At 42.0% G+C, this 14,145-nt stretch overlaps 1 protein-coding gene across 4 annotated transcripts in view; it reads right to left on the reverse strand.

The window, feature by feature from the left end:
• fndc3ba (fibronectin type III domain containing 3Ba) overlaps nt 1–14,145 on the reverse strand; it is a 240,241-nt gene that overhangs the window by 151,462 nt on the left and 74,634 nt on the right. For 3 of the 4 annotated variants that reach the window (XM_034159781.1, XM_034159779.1, XM_034159780.1), the window contains exon 3: nt 9,104–9,179. In XM_034159781.1, the coding sequence (XP_034015672.1) occupies nt 9,104–9,179 (76 nt within the window). Of the gene's footprint in view, nt 1–9,103; nt 9,180–9,571; nt 9,862–14,145 lie in introns of those variants that run through there. The other variant, XM_034159782.1, reaches the window with a different exon arrangement.

Below are 14,145 nucleotides of genomic sequence, written 5' to 3' on the forward strand. Positions count from 1 at the left end.
AGGGGTGGTGTCAGGGGTGCGTTCCGGCGCCGTCGGGCCGCTCCCCTGTTGGTTTGCTGTGCTGCCCGGTGGCTCTGTGGGTTGCCTTTCCTGGCCCCTGTGCCCTTCCGCTGCCCCTTTTCTCCTGGTTCTCCCGGGGCCCTGTGTCGTGGACCCACGTCCGTCAGTGCTCGCGGCCGGCCGCATGGCTTCTGACGTGCCAGAGTGGTCCATGTCATATGGTAAGGTTCTGTACTCTTGTCTTGGCCCAACACACCAGCCACAGTAGTGATCGGATATTTAGCTGTGATCTGGGTCTGTGTGTGTGGATGGTTGCATGTTTGTGGCCGTCACCACAATTCAGTTTTTGGGTGCTCTTAAGGGGATTAACACTATGGTGTTCTAGATTAGGGTATGGATGCTCACTAATTAGACAAAGACTGTTGCTGTCACTGTTTGTTCATGTGTGGTTGTTTGTCATGGTATGTTTGTATGGTTGGGGCCCCATCTCCTCGGTGTCTCACGTCACAGTTATTGTCTTCACCACTTGTCTCTAGTTCTTGTCTGTCTTTGTGTTGTTTTGGTGGTTGGCTCTTCCTGATAGAAGTTGTCGGTTGGCTTTGAGTAGGATGTTGTAGGCTGATGGGGAAGAGTGGATGGGGGTCACACATACCACATTCACTCACGCACTACATACCTTCTGTCTTGCAAGAATAAATTGCATATATGGGTATTAATGTTCATAAATGGCCAGTGTGGCATTTATCATTACTATATATGCAGACAGGGGCAAGAAAATAAATAAATAAATAAAAATAAATAAAAAGACGTTCACACCGTAAGCACCAGGTTAGGACTAATTAGCAGTTAACTGACATTACCTCCACTGGAGATGATGCAGTGGTCAGCAATGTCGTCCGACTATGATGGATTGAGTACACTGATTAGTAATGGATTGAACTAATTTGTCTGGTGGCAAATATCACTCAGTTGGTCTCTGGTGTATTTGGGGCTCTGATGGACACAAGGAGTCATATCTCGACTGGCAGTACAAAGAGCCACATTTGATTTTCCTGGTTTCAAGACATATACGCGTGCTGGGGGGAGCTGGATTTGAGCAGGATTTGCTGAGATCTGAAAGCAAATGTGGCTAGAATCCCACTAGCTCAGGGATCATGAGGTTATACTTCCTTGCTACGTTTGTGCGCTAACAGTGTCTTCTCCACTGTGGCAGCATTCAGTGCGGCTGCAATAACAAGGATAGCAAACAACCTTTTTTCTCTGTGGCGCCTTCTCGCCAAAAGAATCTGCCGCCTGCGTCTTTTTCTTCAGTCTGACCGCTGTGTGTTGCTGCATTGGGAACTGTCCTCTCTCCTCTGCTGAATTTGCACCCCAATCAGAAGCCCAGTCTAAAGCACCAGACAGCTATAGGATATGGACGCATCAGTATCGTAGAAGTAACAAACAAGTACAGCACAAAACGGAAAACAAACAGGCAACCACAGAGAAAGCGCTCCGTTTGATGTCTGCTCAAAGTTTTGAGCACACACAAAACTTTCTGATGGACCTGCCATACATCTGCTGACAAGGAACACAATTAACAAGTGAGAAAGATACTTGTACAGAACAAAAAAAGACACAAACGAATATCAAAATTTCATATACGTTACTCATACTTTCCCTCAATCTATCATAGTGTGACAGACACTTTGCTGAACCAATATTCAAGCCACCTAATATGAAAAGAACCATCCATGCCACAAAAATATGCATTAATCAAACACCGAATCAAAGTTAGCCTCTTAACTATAGCATGGCTAGTTAATTGAGACAGGGCACATTCAAACTTCCTTTGTCCCGCTCAGCTCATGATGCACCTATTTACCCATTTATGGGTTGGCTGTGTGACAGGCATTTCCCAAGACGGTGACATCTGAAGCCCGACTACACTGAACAGGGAAACATGATTTGAATATGTACATCAGTTGCAGAATGTGCCCAAGTAAGATCATTTTCTTCTGATTCTAATTAAGATTCTGATCATGTCCGACCAATATACAGTACATATTTAAATCAGGTAAATCCAACAGACCTTTTCTTCCCCATGCATCTAACCTTCAAGCCTGCTCTTCAGAAAAACTACAGGTGACATCGCAGAAGGTCCGTCTAGTATAAACACAGTCTGTAAAAAACTACATGCTAGGTCACATTTGTTCTGTAATTAAGATGCTCACATGCCTGTTTGCTACAGTTATGGACTGTGACCTTCCATGATCCATATCTTTGAAAGTGAGAAAGAATGTAAGGAATTCTGCAAATGATGGCATGCAATGCTTAAAAAGCGCCCAATAATGTAACAACTTAATTCATCAAAAGAAAGATCAGAAAAACCTGGAAAAGAAGACTAAATTGGGAAACACACAGGTGCTTTGCCTCTCACCATCTACAAAGACATGATGGAAATGTCTGGGAAGAGCTTGTTAGTTGAAATGTCCTATAAAATAAATTCATTTTAGAGCCTACTGCCCAGTTATGTTACCTAATTTCTACTGTAATGAGCAATCAGATGAACACAAAAGCCTCTTTAGTGATTTGCACTGAGGTAGAGAGAAAGAGACGGAGGCGAAACGTGAGAGTTGGCAGGAAAGCAGGAGTGAGAGACGAGGAGGAGGAGGAGGAAAGGAGCAACATATGAAAGACTCTCTTTTGGCTGCTGTGTCGACTTCTCGAGAGTCGAGGCCGGTTTTGTCCTGGCAGAGCATCTGTGTCTGTGCGCGCACGGCTGCATGCATGCACCGCAGTGCAGCAGCTAAACAGAGGTTACTTTATATAAAAGCTGGTTTCTGGTTTTGCCCTTTGGGTCTCTGTAATCTCGCACTCATACGGGCACGTAAGTACACAAGTTCACAAGCATGCGCAAACACAGAGGTTCTGAGGTCTCGGTAATCACACCAAGCCTCTGTCTACAGTGTGATTCAGTCTGCCTTCAAAACACACTGCCACGCTCCACCTCTCATTAAACCCACTGACCTCCTCCTGAGCAGGCAACTGAGAGAGGAGCAAGAGAGAGAGAGCAGAGTCGTGTCTCTGTGTGTGTGTGGTCCTCTGCATAAATAATATGTGCATTCAAACATGACCCGAAAGCCCCACACCAGCCACCCAATTAACTGTCACCAACTGTAGTGAAAGCCAGCAACGTCAGAAAAAAGCTCACAGATAAACACTGAGTATTCAGGGCTAAACTCAGCATGAGCACGTGCACCCGCCCCTCCCGTCCCAGAGTCAATCTGTATCATCATAATCTGATATCTGATCCGACATTGTGTATACTGCGGTCACTACCCGTGATAAAGCTGTGGGACCCCCTCCAACCCATTCATCCAATCGCTGATCAATATCTGTACAATTTGATATGGCCTGTCTGTACACCTGCTGTTTGGACTCAGCCATCTATCGGCTGTATCTGTGCCTCCAAGGTTTGCCAGGGGCCATATCTCTGGGAAAAATTCAATTACCCAGTGGGCAGAGAAAAGGAGTTGTGGTGTAATTAGTTTTAACACAGAACATGTAGGGTGGGGTTTTGTTTTTTGGGGGGGGGGGGGGGGGGGGGGGGGGGGGGGGTCCTGTGGCCCAAAATGCCACTCTCAAAGAAACTTTCACAGAAAAGACACTAAGAGGCTGAGACAAAAACAAAGGCTGCCTTTCAAAGAGTCTGAGCTGCAGCTCGCTCTGCTGACATCATCACTGCACGTTTCAACTGCACAAGAGTTGGGGGAACTCCCGGGTTACGGCTATCTCCTCTAAGTGGCTCACATATCCAGTCTTTTCATGTAACGATATCAGATACAACCACAAAATGTTACCACAGTTATTGGTTTTGTCCCAAACTGTCACTGTGTGGACGACGCTTTGGGTCAGTGGTTTTTCAGTTCGGATATAAAACCGCTGACATGAAGACATCTACACAAACTTCTTTTGTCCCATTCCTACTGCTGCATTGTAACATCATTAACCAAGATGATATTCCACTTATCGTAAACCACTTCAACTCCTACTTCCACTTCAAGACCATAGAAGAGTCCAAATGTGGTTTGAACAAAATGGTAATTTTGAAAATGATAAGCCAGCATATGAAGACGGCTGAAACACAGGAGGTTATAAGAACTATGCTGCGTTGTTTAGATGCTGTAAAACAGAGGTGTCCAATTCAAGCTCCTTGGAGAACCATTATATGCACTTTTATTTCCTCTCGCTACTCTACCAAAATATAAGTGGGCTCATATAATCAAGAACTAACAGACACCTGAATGAGCTACTCAGTTTGAGGCAGAGCAAGAAGAGGTAAGAAGAAGTACATCTGCCTGCTGTAGTAAAGACATTTATTTAAAAAGTAATAGAGCTTCTGAGATAAATTGCAAATCCACCTGCCATTGTAAGTTAATAGCCCAAAGCATGATGAAAGTTATGTGATTGGTTGAAAGATGTTGCATTTTACATTTATATGCAGTGACTGCTCATGTTTATCTGAAACGGTGTGTGTAAAAAAACAGTGTTTTGTCTGTGTAGCGTGGTAAGAACAAAAGAACAGTATGCATCATGGCATTCCAGAGGAGATATGAAGTTATTATTATGATTATTAATATTTGTATAAGGAGATATGAAGTTAGCAAAGTAGCAAATTGGCCATGAGACATAACGCCCAATAGAAAGCACAAATTAAATTTGTTAATTCATCTTTTCCTTCTGAAATATGAACCTAAAAGCGAACTCGTACTGATCTGCATTTGTATTCACTGGCCCCATATGAAATCAGACTGCATGCAGGCTTAGGATGCCACCAACCTACGACAAAAGTTGACATACTGACATATGACAGTGCTGGCTGACAGCAGCTCTCTGCTCATAGATTAAAGATACTGGCCTGGTTTCATACAGCAGTCTAACCTTTTAGTCTACTAAATTACTTAGTCGACTAAGGTTAGTCGCACAACATTAACTGTCTAATCTCCGTTTCACATCGATGGCTAAACTTGTAGATTAACCGTCTAATGTTACTCAGCGATTTTCACGGGCATAAAAAGTGGCGCAAGTGGCGTTGCCAAGAAACACCTCCAATGCACGGCAGTTTTGTTTACTTGGTCGTCTGCTACAACCTTGGCCAGAACCAGGCTGTGAGGGGAAGCGCTCCCGGCCTCGGGGCCCGTAAACATCTCCAATGGATTATTCCAGTCCCATAACACCCGCTCCCTTCCTTCCTGCTCCATAAAGAGGTGGTGCACGATAGCCACCATTTTTGAGGTAAGACGCTGAAGTTTTGTCGACTAAAATAATATTAGCCTCCTCTGTAGCAGGCTAAAAACTATAGTTGGCTAACGCCAAACTTTAGCCGGCTAAGCACTTTGTGCAATGACTAATGTCAAAAGATTAGTCGACTAAGTGAGTTTAGTCGAGTAAACAAGATTAAACCACTTCATGAAGCAGGGCCACTGTATGTAATTTTTGAATACGGGAGCAAACACTATGTATATCCAATATTAATGTATTTTTAACCTTTGAAACATTATTTATGCCTTATGCATAACATCAAATGTCATGAAATGTCTCATCCAGTAACTGATAGTTTTGGACATGAAGACAGAAATCATCAAACAGTAAATGGTGAGTGACTTTAGTTTACATTTATTTACATTGGTAAACTTATTTCTAGCACCAAAACAGTTTGTCCACATGAGTAAAACAGCTACAAAATTACATGTTTGCACACGATTCCTGCTTCATATGCACTTTCTGTGCAAATCGACCAAATTCGCACTATGTGTGAAGGGGCCCTAACACATTACAAGATTAGTAAAAAATGAAATAACAATCAGTGAACAATGAATTATCAACACAATACTTGCAAAACTATGAGGGAGTACAACCAGAAGAATTAAATTGTCTGCATTTTGTTCATTTGTACTTTGTTTTATGCTCTGTTATTGTTAGTTTTACCTAAGCAGTGGGTCACTCCTCTGAGTCTGGTCTGCTTGAGGTTTCTTCCTCAAAAACACCAGATGGAGTTTTTCCTTACCACTGTCCCTTATGTGCTTGCTCAGGGGGGTCAGCAAGGTTACACCTTACCCATGTGAAGCACCTTGGGTGACTTTGTTGTGATTTGGCACTATATAAATAAATTTAATTATATTACATTTTATAAGCAGTGTGCAGCCAATACGATCATCATGCTATTTACTGTTTTAATTAGATTGTAAATGAAGGGACATTTAGTGGTCTTTCACCATTTCTGCAGCATCTTTGCATTACAAAGTTTTTTAATCATACCTAAGAGTTTTGCAGGGTACAGTACTTTATAAACTGGTGGTATAAACCACTGCCTCCATGATAGCTGACATAGGTTTCGATTCTCTGCAAGTTTGTTTCCATCCATCCATCCATTTTTTTCCGCTTTATCCGGAGTCGGGTCGCGGGGGCAGCAGCTCAAGCAAAGCCACCCAGACCTCCCAATCCACACACACCTCCCCCAGCTCCTCTGGGGGAACCCCAAGGCGTTCCCAAGCCAGCCGAGAGACGTAGCCCCTCCAGCGTGTCCTGGGTCTTCCCCGGGGCCTCCTCCCGATGGGACGTGCCGGAACACCTCTCCAGCAAGGCGTCCAGGGGGCATCTGGAAAAGATGCCCGAGCCACGTCAACTGGCTCCTTTCGACATGGAGGAGCAGCGGCTCAACTCCAAGCTCCTCCCGAGTGACCGAGCTCCTCACCCTATCTCTAAGGGATCGTCCAGCCACCCTGCGGAGGAAACTCATCTCGGCCGCTTGTACTCGCGATCTCGTTCTTTTGGTCATGAGCCAAATCTCATGACCATAGGTGAGGATCGGAACGCAGATTGATCGGTAAATCGAGAGCTTTGCCCCCCTACTCAGCACTCTCTTCACCATGACGGTCCGATACAGTGACCGCATCCCTGCAGATGCTGCACCGATCCATCTATCGATCTCACGCTCCACCCATCCCTCACTCGTGAACAAGACCCCGAAATACTTAAACTCCTCCAAGTTTATTCCATACTGACTCAATGGAACCCAATGGCTTCCATTATTGAATGGTAATAATAAATAAATAAAACCCTATACTTTGGAATACACAAATGCACAATATTTACTAGACTAAAATAATTAAATTTAACAAAATATGTAATTTGAATAAAACATGAAAAATACTGCTATGGCCCTTTCATCATCAGCAAATCTGGTTAAAACTCTACTCTTGAAAGTTTCAAAGATATGTTAATAGAAGACAGGTTTTTACTTAAAAATACATTTTTTTGACAAATATTATTCAGTTAAAAAAATAAATAAAAATCTCGTAAAATGATTTGTGCAAATTTTCATAGCACAAGTGTCTGAAATTAGGCAAATGGAGTTTGTATATCATCAAAATTATGTGGGAAAATGGCATTTAACAGTGATAAGAGTGACACAGTTCAAAGCACCCACATCAGGCTACATGTTCATTACAATCATAACATGATAATAACACAGTTGCTCCAAAAAAAAAAACATTTCCTTCAAACCCAAAGAAAAAGCCAGAAAATCACCCATCCTTAAAGTCACCTCACCTTCTTAAATGAAGGGATTCAATTTGAAATGGACCTTTAAGTCTCCTGAAGTATTCTTCTGCTGTGACTCTTTCATACTGTGTTAAATTAGCGTGTTAATTATTTCATATCATGTGCAACATCCTATTTGTTTCATTATATCAGTATCAAGCCTCAACCATAAGGCAATCTTAATTAGCTGTTCTTATTTAGCCAAGTCTGACAGCATGCACTGGTGCCGCGCTTCACCATATCCACAACACCACAGACCTCAACTGCTCCAGGTCCTGGATGACAACCACCCACGCAGAAACTGGTTCTCAGGAAAATAACCGCCTATCTGTTGCCAGGTGAAATTTGGGCAGATCCTTGACTTTCTGCAGCCGCTAGAGTTGACAACACTGAAGCACCTGGGTGCTGGATCAGGCCCAGAGAAATGCACCACATGAGCAAAGGTGCCACAGTTGATTCACACTGCAAGTGCTATTGCACATTTGAGTTTCCCAAAGTAGCCTTTCATTTGAAATACAGCGATTCCAGCAGTATCCAAAAAAATCTCTGAAGGGACCAATCTAGTCATCACTTTAGGGTTCTCAGGAATCACAAACTGCTCATTCAGGTTAGCACCTAGAACATCCTCCCCCTGAGCAAGGATGACCATCTTCCAAAACTCCACTTTGCAGCGGCTGCGCAATCTGAAGTATGAAGACCTGGAAGTAGCTTGATGTCAGTGGGTGGATACTCTACTTTTAGTCTGGTCGCCCCAATGGTTGGTGTGCTGAAGGAGTGGCGGATGCTGTGGCAGATCAACTTCTTTCAGTGGTTCATAACATGAAAATGAATACACAAGAACCTCCTAAAATTAATCATATATATATATATATATATATATATATATATATATATATATATATATATATATATATATATATATATATATATATATGTGTGTGTGTGTGTGTGTGTGTGTGTGTGTGTGTGTGTCACTTCATCGTTATGAATCAGCACACATATGCCCCAAACAACCCGAACATCTAATCAGCTCATTAAGTGTCAAGTGTCTGCTGTGTATTGTTAATGAGCCATGTCCATGCATATACACAAAGATGGACAGGACCAAGTATGTCAACACATTAAAAAACCTGAACTATACAGAAATAACACTTGCATGTAAAGCTCCTGAAAGTTTTAACAACAAAAACCCAAAGCCAATAGACAAGTGATGAAAAACTAAAGTGCATCAAGGTATTCATCCGACTGTGGTTTTGAGTGATTACTTGATGAATAACCATCAACATCTCTTCTTCCCTCTCAAATGTGTCCGTGTTGGACTTGACATTTTTCTTTTTGTATGTTTAACAAATATCAGCCTTGCTGACATTGGAGAACCGTGTTTTTAACTGCTCCAAAATGAAACAAAGTCATAACATTTTTCTTGCACCTTCTACCAGCTTTTGCACACCCTGCATGGACTTTTCATTCGACCCCTTTTTATTTTGAGAACCGCCGTGTAACATATGACGGGACTGACCCTGGATGCACTGCAGTGAGCCATCTTCTGCCCGGATGGTAAACGTCTCTCCTGGATTCACCTGCACCAGGATCACCTGCACGCAAATCGCAAGTGTTAACAAAGCACAGATTAGATGAAGTGATGAAAAACAAATTGTAAAACATAAGCTAAAATCCAAGTCGGAATCAGGTTGGCAGCCGACTGATTTGCAGAGGTGACATAAGACAGAATCAGTGATGGATCCCAGAGCAGGGCGGACACACCGAGTTCACACATATCAATAAGGTATTAGATAAACTGCTGCTGTCTCACACCCTGATTTTGGAAGATTATCTCTGTTCCTTGCATGCTGACTGGACACAAAACCAGTTAAAACTGCACATATACCAGTAGTGCACACGTGTCACACTTGAAGATAAGTAACCAAAATATTCCACATTGTGCACTCGAGGACGTGGAAAAAACATTTAAAAAATACAGCCTTACCGTCATGTTCCCTGCATACATGTTGAGCGTGTACACGTGGCTGTAGACATGAAACAGGTCACCCTCCATTGCATGTATACACACACAGACACACACATGTAATCACTCACACGAGCATGCACATACAAGTGCGATCCTGTCTACGCTCCACAGGTGTGCTGGGCTGTAAAATCCTCATATCCTGCATCCATCCTGTAGTGCCTGCATGCTCTCCCATTTCAGCGCTAACCTGCTCCTCTCCTACACACACACACAAACAAATGCACTCACACACACTTCCTGCTCTGTCTGCTGCAGCGGCTGTTGTTGCCATGGGAACCCATGCATAGTGCAGGGTGACCCATGTTTCGAAAGGTCTGAGAAAACCCCCTGTATCAGACCATGTGGGCGTGTGTGGAGTTGGAGTGTATACGTGCACCCATGTGGTGCCTCCATAATCCATTCTCATAACATGACACAATTATTCGCTGTTGTGACAGATCGATTAGTCAACAAAAACTGTCCATCAGCTATTTTTATAATCAATGAATAGTCATTTTATTAAGCAACAATGTCAAACAGGCTGTGGTTACACTTTCTCCGACGTGCTGATTAAATTGTTGTAAGTCAAATATTTGGGGGATGAACTCTCACTAGATCAAAACAAGTAATGTGAAGTTGCAACCTTGGGCTCTGAGAAACTGCAATAGGACACTCCATAAAGTTCTAAAATGTTATAATGTAAACGACCCAGCCTTCACCAGTAGACAAATTAAAGGATAAACTTGGTTCGACACAGGTGCACTGCATGGTACAATTAAAGGGGAACGGGGATATTTTTTTTAACCTGGGGCCTATTTTTAGATTGTCTTGGGTTCAACTACTCAATCACTACTAAAATGATTTTAATCACTCCAGCATTTAGTTTTGATTGTTAAAACTGTCACATGTTAAACTCCTATGAATGTAAGTGTGCGGGGCAAGCTAAAAACATCACAGCAAAACGCTTTGACTTGCCACTAAACAAGCTAACATGTTATCAGATGTGTCAGGAACCATGGAGCAGATCCCTACAGAGGTACACATGTGCATATTTGTCTCAATAAATGTAAAGAAAAAAAAATATCAAACTGATTAGAACGACAGCTACTTACCTCAGTATTGCTTTGTGGTGGTTCCACAGCTCTGCAATAAGTCCATTGATAAGTGGTGCATTCTGTTGTTTATCACTGAAGTATCAATGTCTATTTACAAAGTTATGGCAGAATATTTAGATCATTTTGAACGTACAGTTGAGACATTTAAGTCTGATGCCTGTCTGTATTTGCAGGATTTGATCTGAAAATACTGAAGAACAGCTGTAGCCTGCAGGAGCACATTGTTGCCTTTCTGCTTTAATGAGACTCCTCTACTTATTGGTGCATATACACACACACTTTTTACTATATTTTATAAACACCTAATTACTAAGGTGCGCATTATGCACAAGATGTAAGTGCTGCCTCAATACAAAGGAAAGAGACAATTATTAAAATAAAGAAGAGACATTTTCACATTATTTCATTTCCCATTGCACATTATATATCAATTAATACTGTAATCTCAATCTGAAATCTCACTGTAGTTTGAGATTTGAGGATGTGATCACTGTATTTATTGGTGTATATTTTTAGCTTGCCCATATGCTTACACTATTAGCCCTTTACTCCATGATCTGAACCCAAAACAACCTATAAATAAGCGCAGGCTCAAAAATATCAGTGTTTCCCTTAAAGCAATGAAGATCCAAGCATGCTCTTTGGCATGGACAGAAATGCTGGCAGACCCAGTTCATTCTCATTTTCTATGAACATGACACAAGGAAAATATTTAAGTGATTTTGAAAGAATAAGCCCTGGTCCCACCGAATAATGTAGTATGATTTTTTTTTTTGTACGAGTCCAGTTATTCAACAATTGTGGGACAATAATGGCTCTTAGAGGTTCTTAGAGGCAGAATATTCAGCTAAGGAGGCTCATCGCTGAGCGTGGTGCTAATTTCAAGAAGTTCAAAATTTAGCAACAACACCGTGGGGCAGTCTGTGTACGAGTTACTACAAGGACAAATGAGGATTTTAGAGGCATGTTTGTGGTGAGGACAAGGCTGTTAAAAGGCCCATTATCCGAGCACCTGGCGGCTATGAGGATATGACAGGCTATTTTGGCTCCGCCACTTGCGTACTTCGTTGTGACAATCCCACCTGCATTGTGCGCTGGATGCTATATATAAAATAATTATTTTGTAGCAGATTAATCATTTTCTGTCAGAGTTTAGATGTTGAGAACACCTCTAATCCTTTCTGGAATCACAGAGGACCGTTCTACCAGGACCCTTTTTTCCCCTGTCTCTCCCGTGTGCTGCATGAGGTGGAGAACATATTTGGAACAACCTAAAAAGTAATTATTTGTAATGTCTTAATAGTTTGGTAAAACAGTTGCATGTTCATTCCTTCCTTATAAGTAGCTGTAAAAGTACGTAAGTTTATGATAGATTTAACATCTTGTTATAATGGATCAGATGATCTCCGCTGTGTATGCACTGGGGCAATCATTCGCACAAGACAAGCATTTACGCAGAACGTGCGTGCAAAAGAGCAATTTTGCAGACAATAATGGACAAACGCAAAGTTAAAAGTTGGATCAATTAAAGTGGCCACCTCATTGTGGTGTCTTTTTTTTTGGTCACAGAGAGCTGGGTGAACACGCAGAACTGCTGCATTTAATGACTTGCACACTGGTGGGACTGTGCAGGAGTGTCTTTTTTTTTGGACTGCGTTTAAAAAATGTGACAACATCTTGAATGGATGCAGTGAATTGAAAACCCATACTTTAAAGGGACCAAGTGTGGGAGGGCTGGAGGTTTGGACCAAACCCATGCCTAAACATGCACCAACGTCATGTTACATGGTGCTACGTGGATCATATGCGGCAACACGAGCCACTCGAGGCTGGACGGGACTCAAATGACAGATTGGTCGTGGCTCATTAGAGGCTGATACCTGGCACATGCGAAGTACTTAGAGGCACATCAAGGCTTCTTCATAGCTGACACGTGATAGATTTATACGTGGATCATTATTCGAATAATCACTGACATTTCCATACATGGTTCATTATTCTTGGCTTTATTATTTGGTGGAACCAAGGCTATACTCATCAAAATTCCAAATGAAGGAATATCTTTTGGAAGAATGGTATTCCATTGCTTGAATCAATGCCAAGATGCAACAAATCTGTTCTGGAACCAACAACTTACTTATGGTTCTTTTCCACTGTAAGCCATCTGCACAACTTGACTGTACCCGCAAATCTTGGCTTTACTTTCTCAAACCTGTTACTTAGTACCACAGAGCTGGTCCTGTTTTTTGGTATCACCTCCATCGCAGTTCCAAGTAAGTTGAGATGATACCAACAGGTGAAAACACTGCAGATTACAAATTGGTCAGACAGAATCATACTATCAGTGTGTTAGATAGGAGAAAAAAGACATCCCAAACCAACCCACCATTTTAAAATGCCATCTGTACTGTACTGAACTGTTCACTAAACTAAAATATTCACTAATTAGTAAGGATGTGACAATGCATCACAAATCTGTTAAAAATCAATATAAATGTGGGAAGATTCAAATTGGTTGTGATGAAAAATGAATTTTGATGCTCTCTCTTCTCTCTCTCTCTCTCTCTCTCACACACACACACACACACACACACACACACACAAAACAGACTAAGGTGCAGTTGGTTTCAGGTTCACCAGGTACACCAGTGTCCACTGAATTGTAGCAGTGTGCAGCTGGGTGACACAAGCGATATTTTATACCATCACTAAAGCCCTGGTCACACAGCACTAAAGAAGGACACCAAAGCCAAAACAAAACAAGAAATCTGGACTTACGTTGACTTTAGGAGACATCGTTTAACTGTCATCCAGCTTCGCTCCTACAGCTGGCACTTTATCAGAATTTTAAAACTATTGGAAAATGTGAGCAAATCCCGACAATAACCTCAATTCGTCCATATTTCATTTTGCCGTCTGTCTTAACGGTTACTTATCTTTGTGTAGTTTCCGTAACGTCAGCGTTCTGTCTAACTGTCGTCCAAGTTGACGATATCTTAACGGATCAATAACTAAAGCTCCGACGAGCTGAACGTAACACCCTTGTATCACTGATGACTCGTCCATGTGTGGGACGAAAAGCAACCTTGTCATACAGAAACAATAGGGGTAAAAACATTTTATCAACTACTTTAACTATTTATACACGTTCCAGCTGTTTTCGGCTGGCCTGCGTATGCACACGTTGTTGTGAAGACAAACAGCATCTCTCACCTATTGTCAAGACAATCAAATGCCGCGGACATGAGGACAGGGCTGGCTGCACTCAGTCTCATACCCGCTGTCAGTCATGTCATCGTGAATGTTTCATTTTGAGTTTGTTAAAGCATCGAGGTTGACTTTCACTTCATTTTTCTTTAGTTAGTTTCGGTTTTGTTTTGTTCCTTTTTGCGCTCTTGATTCGCAGGATCATTCATCCATCTTTTCTTGACAATTTGG

The sequence above is a fragment of the Thalassophryne amazonica genome, chromosome 19, assembly GCF_902500255.1.
Source record: "Thalassophryne amazonica chromosome 19, fThaAma1.1, whole genome shotgun sequence".
NCBI lineage: Eukaryota > Metazoa > Chordata > Actinopteri > Batrachoidiformes > Batrachoididae > Thalassophryne > Thalassophryne amazonica.